Source organism: Didymella exigua (assembly GCF_010094145.1).
Source record: "Didymella exigua CBS 183.55 unplaced genomic scaffold M421scaffold_15, whole genome shotgun sequence".
Lineage (NCBI taxonomy): Eukaryota > Fungi > Ascomycota > Dothideomycetes > Pleosporales > Didymellaceae > Didymella > Didymella exigua.
This window is the reverse complement of record NW_022984789.1, coordinates 582,665-609,517: the sequence shown is the minus strand read 5'-3', so window position 1 is coordinate 609,517 and position 26,853 is coordinate 582,665. Positions and strand designations below refer to the sequence as shown.

General features: G+C 52.3%; 7 protein-coding genes across 7 annotated transcripts; 4 read left to right on the top strand and 3 right to left on the bottom strand.

Moving 5' to 3' along the window:
• Positions 1-472: 472 nt before the first annotated feature.
• On the top strand, positions 473-13,589 carry M421DRAFT_63721 (dynein heavy chain; the record flags this gene model as incomplete). The annotated part of the gene is made up of 3 exons (XM_033596078.1): positions 473-773; positions 822-13,087; positions 13,137-13,589. The coding sequence occupies 3 exons, from the start codon at positions 473-475 to the stop codon at positions 13,587-13,589; spliced, it is 13,020 nt and encodes a 4,339-aa protein (XP_033448323.1).
• Positions 13,590-15,448: 1,859 nt separating this feature from the next.
• M421DRAFT_63723 (uncharacterized protein) lies at positions 15,449-16,159 on the top strand (the record flags this gene model as incomplete). The annotated part of the gene is made up of 1 exon (XM_033596079.1): positions 15,449-16,159. One exon carries the CDS (start codon positions 15,449-15,451, stop codon positions 16,157-16,159), a length of 711 nt encoding a protein of 236 aa, XP_033448322.1.
• A 717-nt stretch (positions 16,160-16,876) lies between these two features.
• Positions 16,877-17,937, bottom strand: M421DRAFT_101425 (uncharacterized protein; the record flags this gene model as incomplete). Its single annotated transcript, XM_033586642.1, has 4 exons — positions 16,877-17,091; positions 17,151-17,643; positions 17,701-17,801; positions 17,853-17,937. The coding sequence occupies 4 exons, from the start codon at positions 17,935-17,937 to the stop codon at positions 16,877-16,879; spliced, it is 894 nt and encodes a 297-aa protein (XP_033448321.1).
• Positions 17,938-18,346: 409 nt separating this feature from the next.
• On the top strand, positions 18,347-19,705 carry M421DRAFT_421255 (uncharacterized protein). The gene has a single exon (XM_033592775.1). It carries the CDS (start codon positions 18,623-18,625, stop codon positions 19,556-19,558), a length of 936 nt encoding a protein of 311 aa, XP_033448320.1. The 5' UTR covers positions 18,347-18,622; the 3' UTR covers positions 19,559-19,705.
• Positions 19,603-20,376, bottom strand: M421DRAFT_167098 (uncharacterized protein). The gene has a single exon (XM_033587739.1). It carries the CDS (start codon positions 20,285-20,287, stop codon positions 19,646-19,648), a length of 642 nt encoding a protein of 213 aa, XP_033448319.1. The 5' UTR covers positions 20,288-20,376; the 3' UTR covers positions 19,603-19,645.
• A 1,938-nt stretch (positions 20,377-22,314) lies between these two features.
• On the top strand, positions 22,315-25,184 carry M421DRAFT_421254 (uncharacterized protein). Its single transcript, XM_033592774.1, has 2 exons — positions 22,315-22,915; positions 22,964-25,184. The coding sequence occupies exons 1-2, from the start codon at positions 22,554-22,556 to the stop codon at positions 24,945-24,947; spliced, it is 2,346 nt and encodes a 781-aa protein (XP_033448318.1). The 5' UTR covers positions 22,315-22,553; the 3' UTR covers positions 24,948-25,184.
• A 147-nt stretch (positions 25,185-25,331) lies between these two features.
• Positions 25,332-26,717, bottom strand: M421DRAFT_421253 (GroES-like protein). The gene has a single exon (XM_033592773.1). It carries the CDS (start codon positions 26,428-26,430, stop codon positions 25,411-25,413), a length of 1,020 nt encoding a protein of 339 aa, XP_033448317.1. The 5' UTR covers positions 26,431-26,717; the 3' UTR covers positions 25,332-25,410.
• Positions 26,718-26,853: the final 136 nt, after the last annotated feature.

Sequence of the window (26,853 nt, the reverse complement as noted above, 5' to 3'; positions counted from 1 at the left end):
GAGACAGTCTGCAGTGATAGCTCAACAATGAATACCTAAAGTGGGGCACTTTGCTGTCAGTCACTGCTGTGCTTCCACCAAATTTGAGGCGGTGTAAATATTGCCGACTGCCAAACAAACAAAAGCATATCTTTCCGGCTGCATCCATTCAGGACGCGCCTTCCGTGTTTCAAGCAGACTACACGTCTTTGTAGAGGCTGCGTCTGTCTGAGACCTAGCACCAATCAGACTGCGGCTTCACCGCGACTTACCGCATCCCTGCGGCAGACTAAAGTGACGCGCACGGCCGATTGTCGACGCGACTTTACTGAGGTATTCGACGGCCGTGTCAACACACTCACCATCACCGCCGCGAGCGCACCTTCCCTTCACCACCGAGCCACACCTTCGTCGTGATACAATTTTTCTTCCCGACCTCGCCGGCCACGAGGATTCACATGTCTTCTCGCCAGTAGACACTCAACAACTCACTATGGAGGGACCGCTCTCCCCAGGGGCCACCAATGGCACCTCACGAGCGCCTAGCCCCACACCGCCCACTATCGACCCTCAGATTATCGTCGACTACCTGGAAAGGATCCTCGAAGCCAATCTTGGTGCCACAGAGCGAGATCTCCGTGCACCTGGCAGCTTGCTCTCCGAAGACAAGCGCACCGATACCCTGCAGAGATGCGCGCAGTTCTCAAAGGAGAACCAGTCGGTGCTCTACATCGTCAAGGAGCGAAGTGCCGAGGTTGCTATAGACGGGCTGGACGGGACGAATGGCACAAATGGTGAGTGTTCTCGAACAGCGAGCATGTGCCCAAGCTAACAGCAGCCAGGCGTCTCCCAAATCTACACGTACACTGTTTCGACCGATCTCTCCGCATCCCCTCACTGCGCTGCGTTTGTTATTCTTCAGAAGCGACCGATACCCATAGACTCCTCGATACCCCTTAGCGACCAAGTTCAAATTGCGACTCTTCCCGGCTTCATCCTTTCTAATACCACTACTTCGCAAGATGGCGCACCCTTGGAGTTCTTGCATTCATTCATTCAATCTGCCTTCGAGCCGTATTTCGACAGCTACAACAAGGCGAAGACCGTGCGTAACCCTAAGGAGGTCTACAGCAAAGGCGACAGTGACTCTAGGACAGGCATCTCTGCAGCGAAGAAGAAGATTGCCGAGTTGGCATTGGCCTTGCAGCACATGACCGATGAAACAGAGATCCCGGAGCTGCTCTTGCCGTTTCATCCACAAATCCTTCTCGCAATTCAGGCAGCAGAGGATCGAAAGATGAAGCCCTCGCCGGAACTGATCCCTACCGCCGTCGTGCAGGATAGCACCTTCCTCAATCAGCTACAAGGAACTGTCAACAGCTGGATCAAATCGATACAGAACATCACAAAGACCACTCGTGATGTCTCGACAGGAACAGCATCGCAAGAGATCAACTTCTGGATATCCATGGAGTCGAGGCTGCACGACATCGAGACTCAGCTGAGTAGTGCGGGCGTCAGATTGACTCTAGACGTGCTGAAGAACGCCAAGCGATTCCAGGCCACAGTCAGTTTCAGTGCCGACACTGGCTTGAAGGAGAAGACCGACCTTGTACAAAAGTACAACTCCTTGATGAGAGAGTTCCCACTGGATCAGTTGCACACCTCTACGTCTCTGACTGCAGTCGATGATGCGATCAATCAGATCTTCAACCATCTCAACAAGAAGCTGCGCATCTGCCCATACCCGATTCGTCGAGCTCTTCCTCTCGTGGAGGCCATCTCTGGCGATCTCGATACGGAGTTGCACAAGAAGCTGTCAGGCCGCACCTTGATGCACATGGATTATCCCGAGTTCCAGGCCATCATGAATGTAACAGAAGGCATCTGGCGTACATGGGAGGAGGATGTCAAGGAGTTCACGAATGTCGCTCGTGAAGTCACGAGGCGCAGGAATGAGAAGTTCATTCCCATCAAGATCAACCCACGCCACCGTGAGACCGAAGAGCGAATCCGTTACGTTACTACCTTCAGAAAGAACCATGAGCAGCTACAGGCCACCATCGTCAACGTTCTCGGCAATGAGTCTACCTCATCTGATGGATCGCAGGCGAAGGAGGTCATCATTGAAGAGATCGGAGGCGTGGACGCCGTCAAGGAGGTCAAGGAAGCTTACGACGTTCTCAAAGATGTTGATGTCCTCGATGTGTCCCCAGAAGGCACGCGTGAATTCGAGCAGGCCGAGCAGAAGTACAACGAGCGCACCGCCCGAGTCGAGAATTCGATCATTTCACGACTTCGTGATCGCCTCGGAACCGCCAAGACAGCAAGCGAGATGTTCCGCGTGTTCTCCAAGTTCAACCCTCTCTTCGTTAGACCTAAGATTCGTGGAGCCATATCAGAGTACCAGACACAGCTTATCGAGAGCGTTAAGATGGATATTCAGGCTCTACACGAACGCTTCAAGCGCCAGTATGCCAACTCCGAAGCCCACGCAATGGCGCAACTCCGCGACTTTCCACCCGTTTCCGGTGCTGTCATCTGGGCGCGACAGATCGAGACTCAGCTGGACAAGTATATGAGCAAAGTCGAAGATATCCTTGGCAAAGACTGGGTCCTCCATGCCGAAGGTCAGAAGCTCCAAGCAGAAAGCAGCATGTTCCGAAAGAAGTTGGATACGCGTCCGATCTTCGAGACATTTCTGCAATCAGTCGCGCGAAACAAGCTTTCTATCTCTGGACGCCTGTTTCTCGTCAGCAGGAATCGTGCTGCGGGTAATATTCTAGAACTGAACGTGAACTTCAATGGTCAGGTTATTGCTCTGTTCAAGGAAGTGCGCAACCTGACCTGGCGCGGATTCCAGGTTCCGCACGGCATCAACAACATATCCAAAGAGGCCAAGCGTGTCTACCCATACGCCGTCAGCCTGATGGAGAGTGTGCGAACGTACACGCAGACCGTCCGTTCGATCTCCGAATTGAGTGGTGTTGCTCTTCTGCTCAACAACTACGCGAACGATGTTCAGGCACACATCAACAGGGGTGTGCCATTGAAGTGGGAATCGTTCGTTCACGCATATGACCTGCATGTCCGCCAACCTGGATTTCCCGCAGGTGCTGGAAGCGTCAGGAGTGAGAGCAAGCATGTACAATTTGTTCGCGACTTCCAGGCCGCAACCTCTATGCTCCAGACCAAAGTGAATCTTCTCAAGGGCATCAACGCCACAGTTGAGAAGGCACTCAAGGAACTGGAGACATGTCCATACACCAAGGAGGCCTTCCAACAGAATTTGGAGACCATACAGAAGTCTGTCGATACGCTCAATCTGGAGAACTACGCCAACCTTGCAACGTGGGTGTCAGAGATGAACACTCGCATTGAGTCTATCTTGCTTGTGCGCCTGAGATACGCCATGTCGCAGTGGATTGATGTGTTCAATGATGGCGGCGAAGAAGATGCTGACCGTCGGGTCACTGCCGAAACAGCAAGCGGAGATGCGAACGAGGTCAAGCCAACATTGTCGCAGCTCACATTGGAGGTCACCATGCGGAATCAGCTCATTTTCCTGAGTCCACCGGTAGAGTTTGCCCGAGCGAGCTGGCTCGAGCAGCTTCAGCAGTGGCTCGCGGTCGTTTGCACGCTCCAGAAGGTCAAAGCTTCGCGATACGAGATTCGCCTGGAGTCGACGAAGGACATCACTGTCAATCAGTTCTCCGATTTGCCGAGCAAGTGCACCGACTCACTCATCGAGGTGTACAACGCTGTTGAAGGCAAGGTTCGCGATGTATCCACTTATGTCGACAACTGGTTGCAGTTTCAATCTTTGTGGGATCTTCAGTCTGAAGTCGTCTACGAGACCCTCGGAGAGGACCTTTCGCGATGGCTGCAGATGTTGCAGGAGATCCGCTCTACCCGCTCTACCTTTGATAACTCGGACATCAGCCGACGCTTTGGTCATGTCACAGTTGACTACGATCAGGTGCAGGTCAAGGTCAATGCAAAGTACGACCAATGGCAAGCGGAGATACTCAACAAATTTGCCAACAGGCTCGGCCAGCGCATGAACGAAGTGTTCGTCGATGTTTCGAAGGCACGCAAGGATCTTGAGGTGCAGACACTGGAAGCGTCCTCGACGGCACAAGCTGTGTCGTTCATTACTACCGTACAGCAATGCAAACGCCAGGTCATGGAATGGGAGCCTGAGATTGCAACCTTCCGACAGGGCTCACAGACGCTATCGCGCCAGCGTTACCCACAACCCCCGAACTGGCTGCCCATTGAGCAGATCGAGCACGAATGGCAGACACTGACTGAGGTCCTAGCCCGGAAGACAAAGATTGCCGACGACCAGGCTGACGCACTCCGGGCCAAGATCGCTGCCGAAGACAAGATTGTCAACCAGAAGATTGCCGATGTGACCAACGAGTGGGCTACTGAGAAGCCAGTTGCCGGAAACCTCAATCCGGAAGATGCGACCGCTGTCTTGGCCAGGTACGACAAGAGGATCGATCAGTTGACTACTGAGTCTGGCAATCTGTCAAAAGCGAAAGAAGCTCTTGGGCTGCCCCCGTCGCCCATTACTGTTCTGAACGGGCTTTACGAAGAAGTGCACGATTTCAAGCAGGTCTGGGCAAGAGTCGGTACCATTTGGGCATCCCTGGATGACCTGCGCGAACAACTCTGGACCAGCATACAGCCGCATAGACTCAGGAAGAACCTTAACGATTTGGACAAAACCACAAAGGAGTCTCTGCCTAGGATCCGACAGTACCAAGCCTTTGAGTATGTGCAGAAATCCTTGAAACAGCTTCTCAAGGAGAACAAGACGATCGAAGCACTGCGCTCCGATTCTGTGCGCGAACGTCATTGGGTCAAGATTTTTAAACAGCTGAAGCCCGGAAAGATGTACTCGCCTACAGCCATGACCCTGGGTGAGGTATGGGATCTCAAGCTTGGCCCAAGCGAGAAGATCATTTCGGGCATACTCGAGCAGGCAAGCGCCGAGCTGGGCTTAGAGATCTACATCAAAGAAGTACGAGAGACATGGCAGAACTACGAGCTGCAACTTGTCGGCTATCAGAACAAATGCCGTCTCATCAAGGGGTGGGACGAGCTGATGGCCAAGTGCAGTGAGAATCTCAATGGACTCGCGACAATGCGGCTTTCACCATACTTCAAGGAATTTGAAGAAGAAGCATCGGTGTGGGAGGATCGACTGAACCGCGTCCATGTTTTGTTCGACGTTTGGATAGATGTACAGCGTCAGTGGGTGTACCTCGAAGGCGTGTTCACTGGCAATGCCGACATCAAGCACCTGCTCCCTATGGAATCATCACGTTTCAACAACATCAACTCCGAGTTCATGCAGGTCATGAAGAAGGTCTGGCGTCATCCTGGCGTGATGGACGCTCTCAACATTCCAGGCGTTCAGCAGTCGCTCGATAAACTTGCGGATAACCTCTCCAAGATCCAGAAAGCCTTGGGAGAGTACCTCGAGCGCGAACGCGTGGCATTTCCTCGCTTCTACTTCGTCGGTGACGAGGATCTACTCGAGATCATCGGAAACAGCAACGATGTTCTGCGCGTTGCCAAGCACCTGAAGAAGATGTTTGCTGGTCTCTCTGGTCTGACCACCGACGAGAGCGGTGTCATCACAGGCATCACTTCCAAGGAGGGCGAAGTGGTCGAGCTGCGTCAGACCATCTCTCTGCTTCAAACGCCTCGTATCAACGAGTGGCTGGGTGCATTGGAGAGGAATATGAAGACTACTCTTGCGGAGCTGACTTTCGAAGCATTCGAGGAATTTGCACAGCTCATGTCAGCCGACACCATGGACCCGTCTGACTTCAGCAACTATATTGCAAAGTTTCCAACCCAGGTCGTTGTACTTGGCACACAAATCGCATGGACCCAGGCAGTGGAAGCATCTCTCGCCGCGGAGGGCAACACCTTGTCAAATCTGTATGAGAAGCAAGTCAACATCCTCAAACTCCTGGCTGCCTCGGTACTCGGCGACCTTGAGCCTATTCAACGCAGGAAGTGCGAGGATCTCATCACCGAGTTCGTGCACCAACGTGACGTTCTCCACAGGCTTCACAAGGTTGGCGCCAGCTCGCCGACTCACCATATGTGGCTCCTTACGATGCGCTACACACACGAGCCTGGCAACGATTTGCTCCAGCGTCTCAAGATCAAGATGGCCAACGCCGTCCTGGACTATGGTTTCGAGTACCTGGGTGTAGCCGATCGTCTTGTCAGGACACCACTTACCGATCGCTGTTTCCTTACCCTCACGCAGGCTATGTGCCAGCGTCTTGGTGGGTCGCCATATGGACCTGCTGGTACCGGAAAGACCGAATCCGTCAAGGCCCTCGGTGTCCAGCTCGGTCGCTTCACTCTCGTCTTCTGTTGTGACGACACATTCGACTTCCAGGCCATGGGCAGAATCTTCCTTGGTCTGTGCCAGGTCGGCGCCTGGGGCTGCTTCGACGAGTTCAACCGTCTCGAGGAGCGTATCCTCTCCGCTGTCTCTCAGCAGATTCAGAACATCCAGCTTGGTCTGAAGAAGGGCGCCGAAGATGACAAGGCTCAGATCGAACTCGTTGGACGCCAGCTCAAGGTCAACGCCAACACGGGTGTTTTCATCACGATGAACCCTGGATATGCCGGTCGATCCAACTTGCCTGACAATTTGAAGAAGTTGTTCCGAAGTATCGCCATGTCCAAGCCTGACAAGGAGCTGATTGCCGAAGTCATGCTCTACTCTCAGGGTTTCTCTCAAGCTAAGGATCTTTCGAAGCAGGTTGTGCCGTTCTTTGACAGCTGTGCTTCCAGCCTGTCTAAGCAAGCCCATTACGATTTCGGTCTGCGCGCCCTGAAGAGCGTACTTGTCAGCTCTGGTGGGCTGAAGCGAGCTCGCATCGCCGTTATCGACACTGCGGAGGCCGATGAAGCTGTCATGGAGCCACAGATCATTGTTCAGAGTCTACGGGAGACTATCGCTCCCAAGCTCATCCGCTCCGATGTTGACATTATGCGCAGCATCGAGGAAGAGGCTTTCCCTGGCGTCCAGTACATCCCTGCACCTCTCGACAAGCTCACCGCCGCCATCCGCAAGCAGGCAGCTGATTCGAAGCTGGTCGTCAGCGAGGCTTGGATGACGAAGATCCTCCAGCTGTACCAGATTCAGAATCTACACCATGGTGTCATGATGGTCGGATCATCTGGGTCGGGCAAATCTGCGGCATGGAGAACGCTCTTGCGGGCGCTGCAAGATGCCGACGGCATTGAGGGCGTTTGCCACGTGATCGACCCGAAAGTCATGTCCAAAGAGCAACTCTATGGCGTCTTGGACAACACGACTCGCGAGTGGACTGATGGTCTGTTTACCGGCATCCTCCGCAAGATCGTCGACAACCTCCGTGGCGAGGACAGCAAGCGTCACTGGATCGTATTCGATGGCGATGTCGACCCCGAATGGGTGGAGAACTTAAACTCTGTTCTTGACGATAACAAACTCCTCACCCTGCCCAATGGTGAGCGTCTCAACCTCCCTTCCAACGTGCGCATCATGTTCGAAGTCGAGACGCTGAAGTACGCTACATTGGCTACAGTTTCTCGATGTGGTATGGTGTGGTTCAGCGAGGATACTGTCAATATTGACATGATGGTCGAGAACTACATTCAGAACCTCAAAGCCACTGCGTTTGAAGATATTGAGGACGACACTGTTGCACCCGGACAGATGTCACAGCAGACACTTTCTACACAGGTCCTCATTGCAGACTATCTGAAGGTCAAACTCACTCAGGACCGCTTCATCGAGAAGGCGCTTAGCATGGCGCGCAAGTTCAGACACATCATGGAGTACACCGACATCCGCGCGCTCAACACTCTCTTCTCGCTCCTCAACAAAGCCTGTCGGAACGTCCTCGAGTACAACGTGCAGCATCAAGACTTCCCCCTCGACGACGACAGAATGGAGGCCTATCTTTCCAAGAAGCTACTTGTTGCCATCGTCTGGGCACTTGTCGGTGACTGCCCGCTGTCGGATCGCAAGCAGTTCGGTGACCTTTTGGCGGGCATGACTGATGTGCAGCTACCACCCCTTAATGAGTCGAATTCTCTGATTGACTACGATGCCAAGCCGGAGAAGGCTGATTGGGACATGTGGCAGGACCAGGTCCCTAACATCGAGGTCAACACGCACTCCATCGTCCAGACAGATGTTGTTATTCCCACGCTCGACACGGTCCGTCACGAGGATGTTCTCTATTCATGGCTTGCTGAGCACAAACCACTCCTTTTGTGTGGTCCACCAGGTTCCGGAAAGACTATGACACTCTTCAGCGCGCTTAAGAAGCTGTCGCACATGCAAGTTGTCGACCTCAACTTCTCCAGTGCAACAACCCCCGACCTGCTCATCAAGACTTTCGAGCAGCACTGCGAGTACAAGAAGACCGTGAATGGTGTGCAGCTCACCCCAACCCAGATAGGTCGTTGGATCGTCATCTTCTGCGACGAGATCAATTTGCCCGCCCCTGACAAGTACGGCACTCAGCGCGCAATCTCGTTCCTTCGTCAACTTGTGGAACACAATGGATTCTGGAGGACTTCTGACAAGACTTGGGTTACTCTTGATCGTATCCAATTCGTGGGTGCTTGCAACCCTCCCACGGATGCAGGCCGTACTCCTATGGGTCTGCGTTTCCTACGCCACGCTCCATTGGTCATGGTTGACTATCCCGGCGAGCAGTCTCTTCTGCAGATTTACGGAACGTTCACAAGCGCTGTGCTGAAGATCATCCCCACATTGCGCGGTTACTCGGATGCACTTACTCGAGCCATGGTCCAGCTGTACTCCGAGTCGCAGAAGAGATTTACTCCAGACATCCAGCCACACTACATTTACTCGCCTCGTGAGCTTACGCGTTGGGTGCGTGGTATTTACGAAGCCTTACGACCGCTCGAGACGTTGCCAGTGGAAGGCCTTATCAGGATCTGGGCACACGAAGCTCTACGACTATTCCAAGATCGTCTCATTGCGGAAGATGAGCGAGCATGGACCGCGGAATGTGTACATCGCGTCGCATTGGAGCACTTCCCTACCATCGACGAGGACAAAGCCCTTGGAGGACCTATCCTATTCTCGAACTGGCTGTCAAAGAACTACGTGCCAGTTGAGCGTGACCAGCTCCGCGACTTTGTCAAAGCCCGTCTCCGTACCTTTTGTGAAGAAGAGGTTGACGTTCCTCTCATTCTGTTCAACGATGTTCTCGAGCACGTCCTCCGAATTGATCGTGTATTCCGCCAGCCTCAGGGTCATCTTATCCTCATCGGTGTCAGTGGCTCTGGCAAGACTACGCTATCGCGCTTTGTTGCTTGGATGAACGGCCTCAGGGTGTATCAGATCAAAGTTCACGGCAAATACACGAGTGACGACTTCGACGAGGATCTTCGCACCGTTCTTCGTCTTTGTGGATGCAAGAACCAAAAGATCTGCTTCATCCTTGATGAAGCCAACGTCCTCGACTCCGGTTTCTTGGAGCGCATGAACACCCTGCTTGCGAACGCTCAAGTGCCTGGTCTCTTCGAAGGCGATGAGTATACTGCTCTCATGACATCTATCAAAGAGGGCGCTCAGCGGCAAGGTGTCGTTCTCGACTCTCAGGAAGAGCTCTACAAATGGTTCACGGAACAGATCGTCAAGAACCTACACGTAGTCTTCACGATGAACCCTCCCGAAGAGGGTCTGTCATCCAAGGCTGCAACCAGTCCCGCCCTTTTCAACCGTTGTGTGCTCAATTGGTTCGGCGATTGGTCAGACCAGGCTTTGTTCCAAGTAGGCTCCGAACTTACTCACTCTGTCGACCTGGACCGGTCGAATTATGTGGCGCCAGACAGCATTCCAGTTGCTTACAGCGGACTCAATCTTCCACCGTCTCACCGCGAGAGTGTTGTTAACGCCATGGTCGCTGTTCATCACTCGCTAAGAAGCAAGAACGAGAAACTCCAGAAGACACAGAACCGCAAGATGTACCTGACACCACGCCACTTCTTGGATTTTGTCGCACAATACGTCAAGCTATACAACGAAAAGCGCGATGATCTCGAAGAGCAACAGCGCCATCTCAACGTGGGTCTGGAAAAGCTTACTGAGACGTTCGACAAAGTTGCAGTCCTGCGCAAGAGTCTCGCCGAGAAGAAGATTCAACTCGAGCAGAAGAGCAAAGAGGCAGCCCAGAAGCTGCAGCAGATGGTAGCCGATCAACGTACAGCTGAAGACAAGAAAAAGGGCGCCGAGGAGATGGAGGCTCGCCTCGAGCAAGAACGCAAAGAAATCGAGGAGCGTAAAGTGGAGGCCAACCGCGACCTGGAAGCAGCCGAACCTGCTGTCATCGAAGCGCAAAAGAGCGTGCAGAACATCAAGCGACAGCATTTGACAGAAGTAAGGTCCATGAACAAGCCACCGTCCGGTGTCAAGCTTGCTCTGGAAGCCGTGTGCACGATTCTTGGAGAAAAGCCAGCCCACTGGAAGGACATCCAAGCTATTGCCAGGCGTGACGACTTTATCGCCAGAATCGTTGCGTTTAACAACGAAGAGCAAATGACCAAGTCTCTTAGCACCACGATGACCCGTGAGTACCTGAACAACGAAGATTTCACCGTCGAAAAGGCCAATCGCGCATCGAAGGCGTGCGGTCCCCTTGTACAGTGGACAACGGCACAAGTCCAGTACGCCGAGATCCTCGCTCGAGTCGACCCTCTCCGCAAGGAGGTTTCCGAGCTCGAACAAAAACTGGCGGAGACTGAACGGGGAGCTAGAGAGACGCAAGTCTTGATTGAGAAGCTTGATAAAAATATTGCTCGCCTGCAGCAGGACTATGCTGTACTGATTCAGGACAAGACGACGATCCAGAAAGAGATGTCCGACGTCGAATTCAAGGTCAACCGCAGCATGCGTCTTCTTGACAGTCTGTCCTCCGAGCAGACTCGCTGGAATGAGAGCAGCAGGTCTTTCGACTCTCAGATTGACACCATAGTCGGTGACGTTCTGATCGCTGCCGCTTTCATAGCGTACGCTGGCTACTACGATCAGCAATACAGGAAAGCTCTGACAGAAGACTGGTATGACCAGCTTAAGAACTCGGGCATCAGCTTCAAGACACCCAACCCGATCACGGAGTACCTGTCAACTGCTGACGATCGACTAACGTGGCAGCAAAACGGTCTGCCTGTTGACGACCTGTGCACAGAGAACGCCATCGTACTGCAGCGCTTCAACCGCTACCCTCTGATCATCGATCCTTCCGGTAGGACTACGGAGTTCTTACAGAATGAATGCAAGGAACGCCGCCTCACAGTCACAAGTTTCCTCGACGACTCGTTCGTCAAGCAGCTGGAGAGCTCGTTACGTTTTGGTAATCCCATTCTCATCCAAGATGCCGAGTACCTGGACCCGATTCTGAACCACGTTCTTAACAAGGAGTACCAGAAGACTGGAGGTCGTGTGCTCATTCCTCTCGGCAAGCAAGAGATCGACTTTTCACCGACGTTCCGCTTGTACCTCTCGACGCGCGATCCTTCAGCCAACTTTGCGCCCGATATCTGCAGTCGTACTACGTTTGTCAACTTTACAGTCACGCAGAGCAGCTTGCAGACCCAGACTCTGAACGAAGTACTCAAGTCGGAACGACCGGATGTTGACGAGCGCCGTTCCAACCTCATCAAGATGCAGGGCGAGTTCGCCGTCCATCTCCGCCAGCTTGAGAAGCGGCTTCTACAAGCCCTCAACGAGTCTCGCGGTAACATTCTCGATGACGATCGTGTCATCGAGACCCTCGAGACGCTCAAGAAAGAGGCCAAAGAGATCTCGGACAAGGTGTCTGAAACGGCCGGCGTCATGACAGAGGTCGAGAATATCACCAAGGAGTACACCGTCGTTGCCCGTTCCTGCTCAGCCATCTTCGCCGTCTTGGAGCAACTGCATCACCTCAACCACTTCTACCAGTTCTCCTTGCAATACTTTACGCAGATCTTCGAGGCTGTGCTCCGCAAGGTCAGGAACGGTTCCGAGACCAACCACGTCGCTCGCATTGACCAGATCATTGCCGAGCTGTTTGTTAACGCTTACCGCCGGACCTCGCTTTCTCTGCTGCAGAAGGACCGCGTCACCTTCGCTATGCTTCTTGTACAGGCTGCACCTTACAAAATGGACAAGACCCTCATTGACAAGATCCTTGACGTCGACGTTGAGGCGGTTGATGTTTCCACTCAGCCTGAACGCAGAGAAGAGGCTCTGCAGCGGACCAGCAAGATGTCAATCTTCAGGGATGAGTTGGAGAAGGTCACAGACGGTGATTGGGATACGTTCCTGACTGAAGAGCTTGCCGAACGACACGTGCCGCAGGCTTGGCCCGAGAACCTCAACAAGTTCGACAAGCAGCTGCGGGCCCTGATCCTGGTCAAGTTGTTCCGCGTCGATCGTTTCGTGCCTGCAGTCGAACGCTTCGTTACGGAAGTGTTCGGCAAGGGTATCCTTGACGCCACTGGTGATCTCGGCGATATCGTCAAGCAAGTCAACGCCATCACCCCTGTTGCACTGAGCTCCAGCCCTGGATTCGACGCCAGTTACAAGGTCGACAACCTCGTCGAGAGAGAACGCGTGTCCTGCGCAAATATTGCCATGGGTTCTGACGAGGGTGCTACGACCGCAGATAAGGCCATTGCGAATGCCGCCACCACTGGCAACTGGGTGCTTGTCAAAAATGTTCACCTTGCTCCCCAGTGGCTGCAGTCACTCGAAAAGAGGCTGGAAGCACTCAAGCCCAACCCCGACTTCCGTCTCTTCTTGTCCATGGAGTCAAGCCCGAAGATCCCTGTCAATCTACTTCGTGCTTCTCGCGTCCTGTCTTACGAGCAGCCTGCTGGTATTCGCGCAAACATGAAGGATTCGCTTTCTTCCCTGGCGGAGAAGGCTAACAAGCCACCAGTCGAGAAAGCACGTGTATATCTCATCCTGTCCTTCTTGCACGCTGTGGTCCAAGAGCGTCTTCGCTACGCGCCCACGCTCGGCTGGAATGGGTTCTGGGAGTTCAATGACAGCGATGTAAGTTCGGCCCCATACGAACATCTGATCAAATGCTAACGTGATGCAGTACGAGTGCTGTAGCTTCATCGTCGATACCTGGATTGACACCGTCGCACAAGGCCGCTCCAACATCGCCCCTGCCAAGATACCATGGGAGATGATCACGACTCTCATCACCGAGATGTACGGCGGCAAGATCGACAATGAAGCTGACTGGCGCATTCTCGCATCCATCGTGCAGGAGTGCATGACGCCCGCAGCCTTCGAGGACAACTTCAAGATCGTCAAGGAGACAGAGCACAGCGAGGGTCTCGAGCTCCCGAGCTCCACGGGCTGGAAGGACTTCATGCAGTGGGTCAACGATCTGCCTGAGCGCGAGCCACCGACGTACCTGGGCTTACCAGCAAATGCGGAGAAATTGCTGCTGGTCGGACAGGCCAAGGAGATGGTTGGCAACTTGAAGAGGGTGGTGGACATGCTGGATGAGGGAGAGCAGATCATGGCGGAGGCTGAGTCGTAGATGTGATGTCCAGACATCCTGGTTCCAATTACTCAGCACGGATTGGCAAAGGCGTTTTTGTCTGTGCATTTGCATGGTGGTTGGGTGCGTTTTGTATTGAGCTGTGCCCATATACCCATCTTATATGTCTGCGAGCTCTCTGTTCTTGAACGCATGAAGCATAGCATAGCCATCCAAATAATGTTTGAGAGACGGTGTTTCCCTGCTGCGTGACGACTCGTGTGTTCTGCGCTTGCTCGCGTAGGACGCGCTGGGCTCTGGTAAAGCTTGTTAGATGGGTTGTGCCAAATTGCTCTTCTTGCGCCAGTCTTGCCCTACAGTTTTGCCTAAGTTTTTTGACGTATTTGTAATATAGACAGTGGCTGTTTAGCAGTGCACAGCTGTGTAGGTACTGCGGCTTCAGGACTCTGATAAGCGCGAGCATGAATTAGGTAGTCGGAGACTGCTTGTGATTGGGTAGCTAAGGGTTTGCTCTAGTCAGCTCGTTACTCGAGCCGGAAATCCCAGGACGGATTGTGCTGCAAAGGCGGTTGGCAAAAGAGCCGATAATGAAAAGGGAATCAGTTTGTTCAAAAATTCCTTGTCTGGTGCATGGCACAATGTGGACCTGCTTCCAGATATGCATATAGCAGATAGTATTGTCATATAAGCATCCTCTTTGATTTGAGGACATGAAGCCCCTGTCTCATAGTCTGTTGATCGTGGTGGAGTAGAGTGTGTAGCAGACCGCAAAATGCAGTTTGCCCTACACACAGTTATCAACAATCAAATAAGTAGGGCCCAGCGCGCTTGGATTGACTTGGTAGACTGACATTTCGAGCCTAGCAGTCACCTGCATAGCGAATGTGAGGTCGTTATTGACTTGACTATTCACAAGGCTGGCCCTACAATACACCCAGATCTTCTTTCATTCACCAACATCATGCCGCCCCAACGCAAAAGTACTCGCGATAAAGACGCTATTGCCATCTGCTCTTCCTCCGGTACAAGTGAAGCAAACAAGAAGGTGGCCCGCAGTCTGACTCCGATAGCCCGTCGAAGCACGGAGGTTTCGCAGCTGAGAACGACATGTCTGAGAGACAGACCAGAAAGCTGGGAGCTGGGAGCTTTGGCATGTTCAATCACCTGACGCTGATGCCGGAGAGACCGTGGCACACACCAGAATCAGGCAAGAGAGTCGGGGAGTACAGTGACTACCAGGAGCTGCCGCGGTCGAGAAGGAGGAAATAACGGCCAAGAGCAGATGACGAAGTCATTTTCCTCGACGACGACGACGGCGACGTGTACCGACAAAGCCTGTTCATTTTTGAATCCACTCCGCTCCCAGACCCGCTCTCCGTCGACGACGCGTCTGGGGACGGACAGAACCTCTACAGTAGCATGGCTCCTAAGCGAGCGCAGTGCCAAAAAGTACATAGACGTTCTCGGCCTCGTTGATGCCGTGGGCACGCACCTGCAAACTGCGGAGACTGAGCTCGGCGCGCCCGCGGCGGTGCTCACGGGTCTGGAGTGTAAGCTGGCGACCATCGACGTTGCGACCGAGAACGAAATCTCGGATATTCTGAAGCAGAGGGATGAGGCGATCAAGATTACGAAGGAGCATACGGAGAAGAGGGTTCGGGGGTTGAGGAGCGGCTGCTTGCCAAGAAGGGGGGGGCATGGGGAGAGGCTGCAGCAGTGTGGTGGAGAGTCAAGCTCTGTTCACTTGTCGTCCATCTTATGAACTGACTGTGTTCACCGTGAAGATAATTTGCAGATCCCAATGATTATAAAACTTCGGTTTTGTTCAGCAAGCGCCCATCACTTCCGTACAGCCCACATCTACCTTCTAATCAACAACGGCAATGTCTGTTGAGGAGATGATCGAACTCGAAAAGGGCTTCTCCCGCCTCTCCCCTGCAGACACTGAGCAGCTTCCAACATCAGAAGAGGCAGACAGGCCGGAACCCACAACGTTTCCGAAAATCCTCACCCTCGACGTCGGCGGTCGCAAATTCAGGGCCTCCGCAGACATCCTCATCGCTGAGTCAGGGCTCTTCCGCCTCCAGCTCTCTGACCGCTTCACCTGGATACCCGAGTCCAACGGCTCGTACTTCCTCGATGCAAACCCCACCTTGTTTGCACACCTGCTGGACTTCATGCGCCGACCGAACATCTTCCCACTCTTCTGGAATAAGGCTGATGGCTTTGACTACAACTTGTATCAGCGCCTTCAGGTAGAGGCTGAGTACTTCCAAATGGACGTCCTGCATGGGTGGATAAAAGAAAAGAATTATCTGAGGGCTATCAACATCCATGTCTCGGCGCCTAAGATCCTCGAAGCGGAGGATCTGGTCAAGTATGTTGTCAGAAAGGATGTAGACGAAGAGTCGCACGTGGTTCCGAGGATTAGGCAGACGTACGTTTGTCCGCGTGGTCTTGACAAGCACCGGGGAGATCCAGGTGCTTGCGGATATAAGTGTCGCCAGGTTCAGGGCACTGACGAGCCGGAGTATGTTGCCGAGACATATATCGAGCTGGTGACGATCAGGAAGGAGGTGATGCTCGACGATTCGGTCTGTCGCGCCTGAGACAGGGACATACACGGCTAGCTGGGAGGGGAAACAGCTTGATGAATCACAACTGTTCAAAGAACTAAGATGGCAATTGTTAAGAGAAATTTGTCATGAACTAGTGAATCGTTCATCTTGCGCACATTTGCTAAAGAGGCTCTTTAAGTATCTACCTCTTCAAAATATGTGGACCCCTCATGTGACCCATGATGCGATTATTCTGGGAATGTAAGGATGAGGGTTGATGTCAATAGTATGTACCTACGCGTAGTGTCTCTTTGTATCGAACCTACTCTTATTTGTATTCGAATCGACACCGTTGATTGATTTAAACGCGAGGTAGCTGATTTCACCACCGGGCCATACATCCATGAATCGAATTCCTAGATTCTGTAATATACAAGCGAATCTCGAGCCCCCTGGAGCTATTTCGGCTGATAGTGAGTTGACGTGCAGAATGTTTCGTGTCGCCTTACTCACAATGTCTACAACATCTGGGGTAGATGTCACTGACTGCAGGGGAACGGCGATACACCTTATCGCTACTAAGATCGTAGCCTTGCAAAAGCCGGGAGGAAAGATTACCTAGGTGTAGCGCCTGTTTGACTGGAGCCATACAACGCAAGCGGCTTTTCAATTGCTGCAAAGGTAGCGTAACGCGCGTTGCTGTGTAAACATAATTCGTGATTGGTGTGATCTCGAATCAATGATTGCAGTGACATATGATTGCGCGTCTTACGGAAATATCGACGGCTCTGATAATAGTAGCTCCTCTAGTCTTGCTGCGAATGTGACGTTATTAATCTTCAAGTCGATGGATTGCTGCAGCCGTGATTGAGAGCTGTAGTCCCAAACCGCCGTTCCGTTCTGGGAAAAGGTGATTTCACCTTCACCTCTCTCTACTCCATAGATATCGTCAAGGCCGCGTACAGCGTAGTAGATTGCTGTTGCTGTACGTGTTGTCTAGATTAGCGATTGTCCGAGCGCCGTGAAAGGATGTTACACTTGCAGTTCCAACTCTGATGTACATTGCCAATTCCGATGCTAGTTGCAGCAGCGTAAGGCACCGGGCTTGTTGTCTTGTTGAGCTCTGTCGTCAATTTTGACCCAAAGTAGACCGTACTGCCAATTGCGTCCGGAACGTATATGACGCGGCCAGGCCAGTGCATCAGCACATATTGCGCAAACTTGGGGCCGTTGCCTTCGAAATTGAACGATGTGCCATTTGGGTTGCCTTGCACAACATGCTCAATAACCTTCTTGATCAGGTCTGGTCCCGACAGTGGTGAGATCTTGTCAGGCGGCGATTGCAGTAATTGGTAGAGATTATCGTGAAAACCAATGTTAGCGATCGTAATACTGTGGTCTGGGCTCACTGCAAGTAGATGGCGGTACAGCAAGACCGTATCCATGGTATTGCTGCCATCACCCACATCCTGTGGGAACTTGTGCGTTAAGCCCGTCACGTACTCGTTCTCCTGAGGAATGGTGGGGTTTCGAGTCTGCGATAGAGGAGTGAGAAAGCTTCTGAGGCACATATCAGGGAGGTAGAAGCGTACAGTGTTGTCAACTGGCTTCTGTATCGCAATAGGTATCTTGTCGTGGCCGTAGTAGCTATTGATCGCGTCTATCGCAGGTGGTACATATCGGCTGAACACACCTGCCAGAGAATGTCAAAGAACTTCTCCCTAACGAATTCAAATCAGTCTACTTGACACGGCCCCTACGATCTTCGCTTCGCCGCGTTTTTGGAACACATTTGCAAGTCCAATGGCAAGTGGGTCGTCGACCTTCATAACATAGTGATGTTAGCGCAGACCCAACTTCTCGCAGAACAGGCTTACGAAGTCAAGCAGATCAGTGTCGATGATAATGCGCTTCAGGCCATGTTGGCTTTTGTGACCGTTCGCTGGTAGCGCGACCGCACTTGCCGCAAGCACAGCTAATAAGAGCATGAAGAAAATGTCAATCTGACGACCAGGGACGATCCTCTCGTCCCATAATTTGAGACTCGGCGTTATTCATGTACTCCACGCACACTCTTGACGAAAACTGTAATAAACGACTTCGGCTTGTGGATGCTGTGGAGGGCTGTCATGACGCGGAACGTGCGCGCTTACGGTGGGGGCCCATTGGCTAGGCAGAGATGAACCCCACCTTACGGAGGGATTTTGGTGACTTCATTCCCATCGTCTCCGACACAGCCTTGTATTGAACATTATCAACACTTGAAAGGTGCCTGAAGCACGAGGGTACGAGCGAAGGCCATGCACGAGGCTAGCGCCGCAGGTGACGTCAGCCTGGCCGGATGAAGCCCCGCCATAGGCTCCTGGTTTCGAACGCTGCTTCAACGCAACGTAGCTTTTACCATGTCAGATGCATCTTCAGACTAGAATCGTAGTTACTTCCACTTCTATCAATATCCTATGCCTCTTCTGATTCCGAGCTATCATAGACCCCACAAACTGCCCGGAAACGACAATGACAGCAAATCTAAGCAAGATCAATCGTTCAAGGTTCTATTTTGAATGGAAAGGCCACCAAATACAGGACCTCACCTCATTTCACGCTATAACCACGACGCAGAGGCCAGACAAACCTATCGTGTACCTTGCAGGCGACTCTTCACTGGACAACAAGTACTGGGTGAGCAACGATCAAGGACTGGACGTTGAGGTTCCGGACATATACAACCATGCACTAGACAAGCCTACACCAAAGCCTGATGTCTCATTTTGGATGAATCATTTTCTTGGAGTCCGCGCGACATGTGTCAATACCGCCGTGGAAGAGTCCATGCTGCGCCAACGAGACGAGGAGCTGCTTCCACACGACAAGTTCATCCGTGACACCATCCGTTCCGAAGATGTCCTGATCGTCAGTGTGGGCGCCAACGACATTGCCCTCAAGCCGCTCCCGTGCACAATTCTACACATGCTCCAACTCGCCTGGATCACCCCTCGTTCCTCGCTCGAGAAGGGCACCGCATCGTCTCTCAAGTATTTCAATAAGATGTTCTGCGACAAGGTACAAGGCTACGTTGATCGCATGACTGCTAAGACACGACCACGAGCTGTTATTATCTGTATGATTTACTTCCCGCTCGAATCTGGACATGGGCAATCGAGTTGGGCGGACATGCAGCTCAAGGCTCTAGGCTACAACACTTGGCCTGAGCAGCTTCAGACAGCAATCGTCACACTCTACAAGACAGCGACACAAAACATCAAGATCCAAGGTACTGAGGTTGTACCCTGTGCATTGAACGAAGTCCTGGATGGGAAGCTAGCCGAGGACTATACTGCGAGGGTGGAGCCCAATGAAGAAGGTGGAAGAAAGATGGCACAAAAGTTTGTCGAGCTCTTGAAAACAATCTGGCCCGAATTTTTGACGGAGGATCAAATTCCTATCGAGTAACCGCGTAGAAGATACTAATGTGACAATATCTTACTCGGGGACGGTGGACAGCTTTATTTTGAACTGCAGCCCATGTCTAGCCCATGTCTAGCTCAACGACTTTGTGGTCCCCTTCTTGTGCTCTGTAGTAGGCTCGGTCTCCATACCTCGAAGTACAGCACTGTACAGGTCTTCATACTTCATCCTCCATTCCATGGTTTCCTCGTAGGAGACGCCCAGATTGTGCTCTTGATTCTCAGACCTTGCCTTCCAGACATGAGCCTCCGCCTGCGCCTGACGCAACTGTCGCTCGAGAGTCTCGACTTTGGTCTCCTTCTTGGTGTTCGTAAAGGATGCTATGACCGGGGCCTCAAGTGGTGGAAAGTCCTCGCTTCTCGAAACATGGTGGTTGCTGCGCTGTGCGTTGGCTCGAACATACCCGTCTAGGATCGAGCCCGCACCGCCACGTTCTTGCACGACCGGTTGTGCGGCAATACCGGAAGCGTGATTGTTACTGGTCTCAGACATCTTGATGCCGTTTCGACTGAGCCGCCGCTCGAAATCGTGAACCGCAGACCATTCTGGAGACGACTCGAGGTAGTGTTTAGGTCCGCGAGACGCAGATTGACGTTCGGCTGTGGGATGATCGAAGTCGAGCCAGCGCCACCCTCTAGTTTTAGGCACCATCGAACCGTCACCGGCGGTCGTGGGTCGTTGCGACGCCGAAGCTGAAGGGAGCGCGTCTCCCATGCTGGGCTGTTTATGTCGAGAGCTATTGTCCACCAGTGGGTGCTAATCGTTGTCTTCAGCGTCCTGCGTCTGCGACCTGTGTGCAGAAGTAGGTGGGAGAGACCATGAGGTGCTGCTGCCACAATTGCCGCAACTACAGCAAGCGCGCGTGACCTTATCGCAGGTGTGAGCGAAAGTGAAAGCCAGCTCCCTGCAACGGCGCATGTCACATACACTCCACAGTCTCCCATCGATGATACTCAACTTTTTCTTTTTAAGATTGAGAGATAATTGCACACAAAAGCACAAAGCGCACTAAGGTTGCGAATGCAGGATGTCTGGGGCGCGGGGTCTTTCTTTGTCCTGCAGTTCAGGAATATCGACGTGGCTTGCTACGAGACAAAAAATATCTTAAACAATGGTGGAGTCAGGACTTGGATGTTCTTCGACTATGCTTCACAATAAGTCGATGGCATGCGTCTTCGATTCTTCTTCCGTTTGACCAGAATCGCAGTGTCTGTGGCGACCACACAACAACTAACTCCCCTTTGCAATTATTGTTCTTACTCTCTCCATCACTGCCACAGTTTACAGCCAACATGAACACGCCACACTGCATTCATGATCCGGACTGGGCGCGCCAGGTCATCTCATTGATCTTCCTTATGGCATTCGGAATTTATCTCTCCCGGTCTTTCGAGTGGCTGCGTAAAGCAAGTAGGGGTAGATATGAGAGCTTTTGACGACTCAAATCCTATACCAAACGCCTTAGCAAAGATGTCCAGAGAGCAGTCAACAGAATCCCCACCTGAGAGCCAACATCCTCGACAGGAAGACGCCCTTCCAAAGCCAACCGTAAGCAGAATCTGTGGGATTGATTTTGCAACGAAAATCAAGCTCTCTGAACATTTGCATAAATGCAAGGCCTCATGTAGGAATTGAGGTGAAATCGTTGATGATTTCAAACAGCACAAGAAGTCCTCAAAAAGCAGTGCGATTATTGTGGTGAATCGAGTCGGGACTTTAAGGAGCACAAGACGACATACTTGAAGTGGCTGATTATTTGCACCACCTGTCAGGAGAAGATGGCCCGAGACAAGTTGCAAGCTCACGAAGAGAACTGTAAGAGCAGACATAAGGCTAAATGTTGCGACCATTGCCAAGAAGAAGTTTCCGATATCTAGGTATACCTGAAGATCTGCCCCAGGGGTCCGAAAAGAGTGCATTCTCGGTGTGGAATGACAGTACTCAGGGCAGTGCTTGGTGATCACCTAAAGCTTCGCTGCACCGGCCCGGCCACGCCAGCAAGCACGGCTCCTGCTGCACAAGCAGGAGCTGAGACGACCAAGCAGCCAGAAGAAGGCCAAGAGGCAGAGTCAAGGAAGAGTAACACGTTGTGATAGAGTCAGTGTGGGTATAGACGTGCGATAGGAAATATGAAGAAACATGATGGAGACCGACGGGCTCGAGTAGGGAGTAGTACCCAGATTCTGCTGGTATTCTTGGATCGCAGGATAAGCTTTCTTTTATCACAGAGGGTGTTCACCTGCTTGTTACAGCTGTCGACTCAATAGTTTCGCCTTCTCGCGACGCAAAAAGGTCACGTGATGAACGACGAGTTGCCAGTATTCCACGGAGTCAAACGTAGAGCACATGATCGCTTTTAACCGTGACCCATCTCTGTGCCGAACCGTTCGACTGGGCGTCGTGGTGCTGGGTCCCTGTTCATGCAATCGTTCGACAGCATCGTCTTTGCCAGCCAATAATTCATCCCTCGCTTATGAAGTGGCCAGCAGAACCTCATTTGCATTGATAGAAGAGCATGCATAGAACAAGTGTGACTATGGAGACGAGGACATGGAAGAAGGAGCCGATAAGACAAGCTTCGACGTTTTAGCGCCTTCCGTGCCTGCCGTTCCTTACGCAATCAAGCAAGCGCCATCCGCCATCGCGTCACCCAAACTACTTTCCTTTGCGTGCGCTGCAAGGCTGTGCACACAAACGAAAGTAGTGTCACTGGCACCTTCCTCTCTGATGATATGAGTTCCCGCAAATCTCGCGGAGGGCGCGAGAATACCAGTTGAGGGCCTCCTTGAGCCGGGCGCCGGGTCGCTTGGTCTTCTTGGCAACGACGACCAAATGTCTTGACAACTGCCTCTTACGGCAGCTGCATATCGGATACTCATTAGGCAAATGTACGACCAAGACTACATAAATCGCTGCACCGTAGCGGGGATTTACGCACTCGAACGCCCTTCTTGTCTCGCAAGTTGTGTTGTTTCTCACGATGCGTTCGTTCACGATCATTGCGGCGGCTCTGCCGCTGATCCAGGCCATCGAGCCCCAGAGGCAGCCTCACCAGCCTCTTGGAAGCCCCAACTCGACCCTGCGTCTCAACTACAACATCACCACCGATGCTCCTGGGCGATTGTCTGCTTCTACCCGTGCCTTTAGCTGGGTCAGCACCGGTGCAGATGGTGATTACATCTACACTGGCGCTGATGGCTCATTCTTGTTCGAGAACGTCGCTACTGGCGATTCCTCAACCTTCCTGTCTGCCGACAAAGTCCCGGCGGACTACTGGGACTTCTTCATCTCCGGTGACGCCAGCCACGTTATGTGGGCGGTGAACTACACCAAGGAGTACAGGTATGACAGTTCAAGAACCAAGCGAAGCACGTGACTGATGATCTTCAGGCATTCGTACTATGCGGACTACCTCGTTCAGAATGTTGAGACTGGGGAGACCATCTCGCTTGACCCTGAGTCAAATGGCACCATTCAGTACGCCGAGTGGAGCCCTGTCTCGTCGTCTCAGATTGCCTTTGTAAAGGGCAACAACCTCTACATCTGGAACGACGGCAATATCACCCAGATCACCGATAATGGTGGTCCAGATTGGTTCAATGCTGTCCCTGACTGGGTCTATGAGGAGGAGATCTTTGGCGACCGCTATGCTCTGTGGTACAGCCCCGATGGGGAAAAGATCGCCTTTTTGAGCTTCAACGAGACCGGTGTTGGCACATTCCGTGTTCCTTACTACATGGGCGATGCCGAGGTTGCTCCTGTCTACGCCCGTGAGCTTGAACTCCGCTACCCTAAGGTCGGCACCAAGAACCCCATCGTCGGCTTCAACCTCCTTGATGTCGCCTCAGGCAAGGTCGAGACCGTTGCCATCGACGCATTCCCTGAGGACGACCTTGTCATTGGTGAAGTCAACTGGCTCACCGATGCGCACAGCAAAGTCATCTACCGCGCTTTCAATCGTGTGCAGGATCTTGAAAAATACGTTGTCATCGATACCGACGCTGGTACATCCTCTGTTATTCGTGAGCGCGACGGTACCGACGGATGGCTCGAGAACTTGATTGCCACCCGTTATCTTGGTGCTATTCAGACTGCCAACGCCACTTACGGTAATGGTACCGAGTACTATCTCGACCTGTCCGACGAAAGTGGCTGGAATCACATCTACCTCTTCCCTGTCAGCGGTGGCGAACCCGTCGCTTTGACTTCTGGCGAGTTCGAGGTTCTTTCCGTCCTCAAGATTGACGCCAAGCGTGGCCTCATCTACTACACCTCGACTGAGCACCACAGCACTGAGTCACATGTCTACTCCGTCAACTTCATGACTGGCGAAAAGAAGGCGCTTGTTGATGACAGCGTCTCCGCTTTCTGGACCGCATCCTTCTCATCCGGTGGCTCCTACTACGTTCTTCGCTACGCCGGGCCTGACGTTCCGTACCAGGAACTCTACTCTGTGAACTCGACCGAGCCCGTCAGAACCATCGTCGACAACAAGGCACTGTACGGAAACCTCACCACCTACAATTTGCCCAACATCACGTACCTGGATCTCGAGCATCCTGATGGCTTCACTCTCGATGCCATGCTGCGTCTGCCTCCCAACTTCGACTCAAGCAAGAAGTACCCCCTGATTCTGATCCCTTACGGAGGCCCGAACGCCAAGGAGGTTCATAAGCAGTTTAGCTCGCTCAACTGGAAGGCATACATTGCCTCCGACCCCGAGCTCGAGTACATTACTCTTACTGTTGACAACCGCGGTACTGGTCGCAAGGGTCGTGCGTTTCGTTCCACCGTCACCAAGAACCTCGGAGACCTCGAAGCGCAGGATCAAATCTGGGCCGCCAAAGAGCTTGCGAAGAACTCCTGGGTCGACAGCGAACACATCGGTATCTTTGGCTGGTCATACGGGGGCTACCTCTCCTCCAAGGTTGTCGAGGTCGATGACGAGATCATCTCTTTCGCCCTCATCACCGCCCCTGTGAGCGACTGGCGTTTCTACGACTCAATCTACACCGAGCGTTATATGAAGCTGCCTGAGGACAATGTCGAGGGCTACAACAAGTCCCGCGTGCACGACGCCACTGGTTTCAAGAATATCGCCGGCGGCGTTGTAATTCAGCACGGTACTGGCGATGATAACGTGCACTTCCAGAACTCAGCTGCGCTTGTTGATCTGCTGATGGGTGCGCGCGTCACCCCTGAGAAGATGCAGAACTCGTTCTTCACGGATAGTGATCACAGTATCGTGTACAACAACAACGGCAAATTCTTGTACAGGCAATTGACTAAGAAGATCTATGAGGAGAAACACAGGGAGGGTGACTCGAAGGGTAGTCACCAGTGGAGCAAAAAGGATCTATTGCAGAAGAAGTAGGTTGCCTAAGTGCAGTCTTCTCTATAGACAACCCATGTCAGCATGGTATTAATATGACGTAATAATATATGTTGCTACCCTCATTTCGATCTTCGTCTTGAGGACTGAATACAACTAGCCCAATCTAGTCTCAGTGGATGAGAAAGCTCATTTGACCTGTCCTGGCGGGATCTGTGGCGGTAGTGTAGCAGATGGAAACATCGTTGCATTTGATGTGCGAGTCCATAAAAACTTGTTGCAGCCAAAATAGAGGCAAAATGTACATACTTTTGCACCCCTGAATTGGCTGGTAAATAGGCATGATATGTGCTGCGACAAAACTTAAAAGAAGAAAATGTTAAAGACATTTGCAAATATATCGAAGATAGATTCATATCATCATGGCTCCAGAAACCTTTTCAGATATTCGCCAGAAACACCAAGTACCAAATAACGAAGAGGAACAAAGGGCGGTCAGTTCTGCTCACATGTCGTCATCAGCCACTCTTATCACCACAGCGCCAACACCAGGCCCTTTGTTGAACATGCAATGCGCCTCTGGCACCTCATCCAGAGTCCAAAGCTTCCTAATCGGTACCTCGATCTCTCCCTTCCTCAGCATCTCTAGTAACGCCTTCAGCTCCGGCTGAAAGGTCCTTTGATCTCTGTCCACATAGAAGAATGCCGTGCTCTTCGGACAGAATACATTCGCATTCTTAGCCAACAGCTTCGCAACATACGGCCACGGACTTCTCATCTTCCCACCATTCAGCGCGTTGTAATTCCCTCCATACCCAATCACCTTCCCACCGCCACGGGCCAGGATGTCCCAGCTCTCATCATACGACTCGAAACCCAACGGATCAAACACGACATGTGCGCCACCAATAGCGTTCATAGCCATTATCCAGTCCTTGTTCGTGTACACGAATGGATGAGCGCCAGCGGTACGCACAGCGGCGTGATTGTACTCCGATGCTGTGCCGTAGACTTCTGCGCCGAGACGTTTACATAGCGTGAGTAGTGCGTAGCCGACTGAGCCGCTGAGACCGTGAATGAAGACGCGTTGGCCCTTCGTTACTTTTCCGGACCGATATACCATGCCGTATGCGGTGGTCCAGTCTAGTATCAGGGCCACGGCTTGTTGCAGGTCGATGTCGCTCGGGATTGGGATTAGGTGTTTCTCGGGCAGGTTGATGTACGTGGATTGTCCTTCGTAGACGCAGAGACAACCTACGAGAGTTCCGATGGGAAAATTGGGGTTCTTAGCGCCGTTCTGAGCGATGAGGCCAATGCAGCTATAGCCGGTAGTCAGAGGTGCTGGCTTCTGATTCGGGTAGCCGCCGAGTCGCATGGCAATGTCTGAACCACCGAAGCCGGAGTAGAGGACTTTGAGTTGGACTTCGCTGGCTGCTGGTGATGGAAGCTCAGTTGTGATGATGGAGACGTGGGATGGGTCGCCGAAGCTTTCAATGTAGGATTTGCGGATGGTAGTTGTAGACATGTTGTTAGTGAATATGGATGTATCAATCTTTTGTATGTGTCCGAATAGAGTGAGCAATTGATGGCTAGATTGAAGGGGAGATGCAGAATGAGCCGCTGGAATGTACAGAATGATATGCAATGTCGATTATAATGTGTGTTTCCATTGCTAAATACTCGCAGTCATCCAGCGCAAGATTGACTTAATTCGGCTTCTGGGCAGTCTTCAGTTGCTGCGCCATCTTTGTGGAGATCTTCATGTGCAACGGCCTAACTTAGGAGTGTTGATGGCCAAGGTGCGGCAATGTTGTAATTAGGCGGGAGGTGACGGACAGACTGACAGAGCCGCTCGGGGAGAGTGTTATGCCGAATGGCCTCTCCCGTTTAGCCCCTTTCGGATAGTCTTGCGCACTAGCGCTGCGCCACGTTCATCCCCACTCTGCAG